At 42.0% G+C, this 5,922-nt stretch overlaps 1 protein-coding gene across 1 annotated transcript; it reads left to right on the top strand.

Annotated features, from left to right (window-relative positions):
• The first annotated feature begins 462 nt into the window (after positions 1–462).
• LOC120541002 (apelin receptor A-like) lies at positions 463–3,036 on the top strand. The gene has a single exon (XM_039772228.1). It carries the CDS (start codon positions 1,327–1,329, stop codon positions 2,389–2,391), a length of 1,065 nt encoding a protein of 354 aa, XP_039628162.1. The 5' UTR covers positions 463–1,326; the 3' UTR covers positions 2,392–3,036.
• The last annotated feature ends 2,886 nt before the right edge of the window (positions 3,037–5,922 follow it).

Here is a 5,922-nt window from a genome sequence, read left to right as displayed (position 1 = left end):
ATATAAATAGTGTATTATTATTATTATTCCCTGTGTTTGGATTCAGCGGGTTGGCAAATGGATGGATGGATTATTATTATAATATATGAACAATTGGTATTTGTTATTTTTGGCATTTCATGTATGTATTCATTCATATATTTAGGATTTATTATTTTTCTTGTTACCTCAATTTGTTTATGTTTTCAATACGTACCCATTGATCTTCTTCCTATTTTTGAATTTTGGTATTTCGTGTATTCATTAGTATATTTATTTATTCCTACTTGATTGTTTCTTTTTGCTTTCATTTTTGTATCTGTATTACGCAAGTGCGTATTGATCTTTTATTTCTTATTGTTGGTATTTAATATATTTATTCATATACATTTCATTTTTCTAATTTATTATTTTTCTTACTTGCAGTTTGTTTGTATTATATACGGGCGTATTGGTGTATTCTTACTTTTGATTTTTTCTATTTCTTGCATGTATTCATTCATATGCTTATTTTTCTTTTTACTTGCATTTTTTTCCTTTACTATCTAAAGCGCTTGTTTGCTCTAAAATGTTCTGTTGGTAGAAATGTTTGAACTCAAACGAGGAAGACGTGGACGAGTGCCGTTCACTTCACACACGCCTTGCTATTGCTGCACGTTTGTCTTCTTCGGGCTTTTTGTGACCTGACGCCGCTCGCTGCCCCGTTTTGGTGTTTCAGTTGCGCAGTTGGCACCTTTGATGGCGCTCGTCTTTATTCCCCCACTATGTAGCTCTCCGGCTCGTAATGGCCCTTCTGGTTTTTGCTGCCGTGACTCCGGAAGCCTCCTATCGAGGATCTCTGCGCTCTCCTTACTCCTCGTCTTTTTTAATATCTTATCGGAGTTTCCCTTGAGCCCAGCAGACTTGCGGTTCTGGTCAGCGTCCATTTTCAGAGGCGACATTGTGTTAGACGGTTGCGTTGTCGAATTTAATTGAATTGGAGCGTCAAGTCGCATTTGATTCGCCGTTTTGGATGTAAAGAGTCGCGTTTCTCCATCTGTCCGTTTTCGCTGCTTTCTCAGATCTCGCTTTGCAGGACCCCCCACCGCAGGGGTCGGCTGTAATTGAAGAAGCGGCCGCGGATGACCGTGCTGAATGCTGTTTTAATTTGCCGCTCGTTCTGTCGGCGCGTGAGGGCGGAGACTCCTCTCGAGGAAGAGGAGGGGGACTGGCTGAGCTCTGTCGGGACCCCCTTGTGCAGATAGGAAGGGGGCGGGAGGTCTGCGGGTTTATTTAAACTCCCGACTCCGCTCACACAGACACTTTTAACTCTACCAAGTTTCGCTCGGACTGTTGATTTTCTCCAAGATGGACTCCGAGTACCTGGACGATTATACTGATAACGTCAGCTACTGCGACTACTCGGAATGGAAGCCGTCCTTAACGATCATCCCAGTGCTCTACATGCTGGTTTTTATTCTGGGACTTGGTGGCAACGGCGTGGTGATTTTCACCGTCTGGAATTCTAAATCCAAGAGGAGGGCGGCGGACACTTATATCGGTAACCTGGCCCTGGCTGACCTGGCCTTTGTGGCCACTTTGCCCCTGTGGGCAGTCTACACGGCTCTCGACTATCACTGGCCCTTTGGCAACGCCTTGTGCAAGATCAGCAGCTACTTGGTGCTGGTCAACATGTATGCCAGTGTCTTCTGCCTGACCTGCCTCAGTTTTGACCGCTATCTCGCCATCGTCCACTCGCTGTCCAGCACCCGCCTGCGCTCGCGGGGCACCATGCTGGCTTCCCTCGCCATCATTTGGATCCTAGCCGGGACCCTGGCACTGCCCACTCTTGTCTTCAGGTCAACCGTGATAAGTGAGGACAACACGACCGCTTGCGGGATGGACTTCTCCATGGTCTTAAGTGCCCCGCAAGACGAGAGTTTGTGGATCGCTGGCCTCAGCCTGTCGTCCTCCATACTGGGTTTCCTCCTGCCTTTTCTCCTCATGACTGTCTTTTACTGCTTTATCGGCAGCACCGTCACCCGACATTTCCAGAACCTGCGCAAAGAAGACCAGAAGAAGCGCAGACTGCTCAAGATCATCACCACTCTCGTGGTGGTCTTCGGATTCTGTTGGACCCCGTTCCACGTCCTGAAGACTGTAGATGCCCTCTCATATCTTAAAGTGATGCCCGAATCCTGCAGTTTCCTGCGCTTCGTCTTTCTGGCGCACCCCTATGCCACCTGCCTGGCGTACATCAACAGCTGCCTCAACCCTTTCCTGTACGCCTTCTTCGACCTGCGCTTTCGCTCGCAGTGCCTGTGTCTCCTGAACCTGAAGAAGGCCGTGCACGGACAGATCAGCTCTCTGTCGTCCACCATGAGTGCGCAGACGCAGAAGTCCGAGGCGCAGTCGCTGGCGACCAAGGTGTAGCAAGCGGGCGCGGACTGCGCGGTCAGGTGAGCGGGGCGGAGTCGAAGAGGCGCGGGCGCGGGACTAGTGCTGGCGCGCCTGCCACTGCGCTGTACATAATGGAGCTTCGGGACTGTTCGATGCATTCGGTGGGGCAGCTGGCTGTCCCCGAAAGACTTCAAAGACTGCTTAAAAAAACAAACAAAAATCATAAAACGTGACGGGTGTTCGGAAAAGATTATATCCGATGTTTTGTTTTTTTCCTGAAAAAAAAAGTTTGCTTCTTTTTAACTTTGTTTATAGCACTTGAGAGAGAAGGACTGGCGAAAAAGAGTTGACAAAACAAATGGTGATCGCACTCGACACACGGGACTGAAGTGGCAGGTCTATGTGTAGAGGGGGGCTGATTAATGGAAATGTGCTTTGGTGAGTCAATTAAAATGTCAAGGTGGGGGGGGTGGCGGCTGCAGAGAGGACTGCTGGGGGGTCCGCAGCGCACAACTGTTGAATGTAAAGCACTGCCGAGTGATAAGAGGCAGACTCCGCTGGGGACAAGGCAGGGTGGCCTCTAAAATGCTGTTTTTTTGTTGTTCTTGTAACTGCTGTATTTGACATTACAGATAAACTTCTGTTGCTATAATAATAAAAATAATCAAATTGTTTTTATTTCCTCTTATCGATCGTTGAGAGCTGAATCTTGGAACACAGGAAATGTGACCAACCGGAGGAAGTCGCTCGTTTCTTTAGCTAAGCTGTCCCAATGTCGCATCCCGATACTAAAACTTTTAAGTTATTCTTGCAGGTGTTGTAACTTGCTTTGTAAGTCGCCTTGTATAAAGGCGATATTTTTAGTTTAGGATCATGCACGAGCGACAAGACAGACAAACAAAATTTCCGAAACTGAATTATCTGTCTGTTTGTTATATAGCGCCTTTCAAATCCATCGATCTATTATTATATAGTATCTTTCGTGTTTATATGGCGATTGTCACATCTTTATGTAGCACCTTTCATATCTATCTGTTATATAGCGCCTTTCATGTCTCTCGATTTATTATATAGTATCTATCTATCTATCTCTATCTATCTATTATATAGTACCTTTCATATCTATCTATCTATCTATCTATCTATCTATCTATCTATCTATCTATCTATCTATCTATCTATCTATTATATAGTGTCTTTCGTATCTATCTATCTATCTATCTATCTATCTATCTATCTATCTATCTATCTATCATCTTGGCTATTTCACTGCGTGTACATGAAGTATTTTTATCGTTTAAAAGAATGCTGGTATTTGCGTGTTTATGCGTTTTATGAATTTTTTTCCCCTTCAAGCTGTCTTTGAAACACGTCATTGCTCAGTTGCAAACATTTACAAGTTCAGACGGTTTATCTTGTCATGTTTTCAAAACAAACAGATTTCATTTCCAGGTACCTGGCTGAACTACTTCAGAAAATGGTCAAAACCATGGAAAAATCGCCTCTTATTTAATTTCAGGAGTTGACTATTGCCAGGTGTTCTCTGTCCTTGTTTCTTAGGTTCGGCTTCAAGTTCTGTTATTTTTTTTTTATTTATTTGTTATTACATTTTATTGATTTTATTCGAATCAAACAACATTCCACGCAAGCAAGTCAAGTTTAACAAAACTAGGTTCAAAACTTCTGTTATTTTAAATACTGTGCTGTTTTTCCCAATGGTATCAGACCGAGTGATTTCACGCTTTTATTTCCGTAAGACTTCTTTCGTTTTTTACATTAAATTTCAAGTCCCTTAATTACAATACATTAATAATTGCTACCAGGTTGAATTAAATTATTGTGGTACTTTTAAAGGTGGTGAAATAAAAGAAAATATTGACTGAGCGACCGTGTGAAGTGCCAGGTTAAAAACACAAAGCGAGCGTCGGACACCGTGGATGTCTGTCGAATGGGATCGTATGCCCCCCTGCTGGCAGTGACTGCGCATTACAACAGCTATCTTGCACAAAGCCAATGACCAAAAAGGATTAAGGCTCACCTGCGACGTGCTATTCTCCTTTTATCGTGCTCTGTAAACTAGATTAAATTTTATAAAGCGCCTTCGCCGTGTGCAGGCGCAGAGCGTTGTGACAAGTGTACAGTTTACAAAACAGTAAATAGAGTAATGCAGATAAAGGCGCATATTTGTTCAAATGTTTTTAAACACACAGGAAAACAAAATAGCTTGAAAGTGACTGACGTATATCAACCAACAATATCTGTCCAGTAAGTAGCTAAATAATAATTCATTACATAGTGCTGTTCTAAACTACTTAACGCGTTTTAATGGGTTAGGGTTTTATTTAAATATACTGTACACATACTCGCCCTCCCCTACATGCACGTGTATGCGTAGGTGCGTTTATCTGAAAGAAATACCCGAGGTTCAGTCTTGGCTTAAGCTTTAAATCGTTTGGCCATGTTATGGTCACGTCCAGGGGAAAAAACTGTTTAATATTCAGGGGTATTCGCGATTGAAAGGCGCTATACAAATACTAGTTTGCAATGTAAAGTTAGAAAGTTGAGAAAAAAAATATGATTTAGAACTCGACTTGAATTTCAGGTCAACGCAAATAGTTTACACTGATTTTTACATAAATATGACATTAATCATAATGATTTTGATGAATTGTATTTAGGAGGGATGTTCAAAAAGTTTCCGCACTTTTTTATTTTAAATCAGTTTATTAAAAATTTCAAAAACAAACGACATCACTTATCTACATATAGTCACCTTCCTTTGCGATGCAATCTTCCCAGCGTCGTACCAACTTTTTAATGCCCAGTTACTACACCTCCCTCCCGCCTTCACCGTTTTCAACGAAAACATAAAAGTGCGAAAACTTTTTGAATGCCCCACGCTCAAAGCGCATTCAGTAAGTTAACAATTAAATGAACATGACATTAATAATGAGAGTAATGGGTTGTATTTATATAGCGCCTTTCCCTTGCTCAAATCAACTTATTAAATGTCGCTTATTGTGACACATGTGGCGATGTACTGACAAAGCTTTTGTGGTTCGGGCTTAAACGGTAATAAAACAATTAACAAAAATGTCAGGTCAACCAGCAAACCCGCGTCTTACCTTGGCCGTTTTGTTTTAAAAAAATATCCAGTACTCTACAAATGGAAAGTGTTAAAATGGCATGCCTAAACTTTTAATTAAAAAAAAATCATCTGTGATGTATAAATTAGGCACTTACACTTCCGATAAACATTTTTCATTGTTAACGTCACCCAGGTGTCTGATCTCAGATATTAAAGATGGATGATGATCATCTTAGCGGTGCCGACTGACGGACGGTGAAGAAATCGGCGACAGTAAAAAGAAAAGGTGAGCAACATCAGACGGTAAATGTCCGCCTGGAAGAAAGGAGTTTGGATTTATGTAGCGCCTTCCGAAGAAGACTTCATTGACTAAAAGCACCCAAGTGTCAGTGTGGCAGTTCGAACTCTTAACCCGAATTTTTGTTTGGATATTTTAAATGAGATGCTGTTATGTGTTGTATCACATACTGTATATA

Source organism: Polypterus senegalus, chromosome 12 (genome assembly GCF_016835505.1).
Source record: "Polypterus senegalus isolate Bchr_013 chromosome 12, ASM1683550v1, whole genome shotgun sequence".
NCBI lineage: Eukaryota > Metazoa > Chordata > Cladistia > Polypteriformes > Polypteridae > Polypterus > Polypterus senegalus.
Note: the sequence above shows the minus strand (reverse complement) of the source record. Positions and strands in the feature narration are given on the sequence as shown.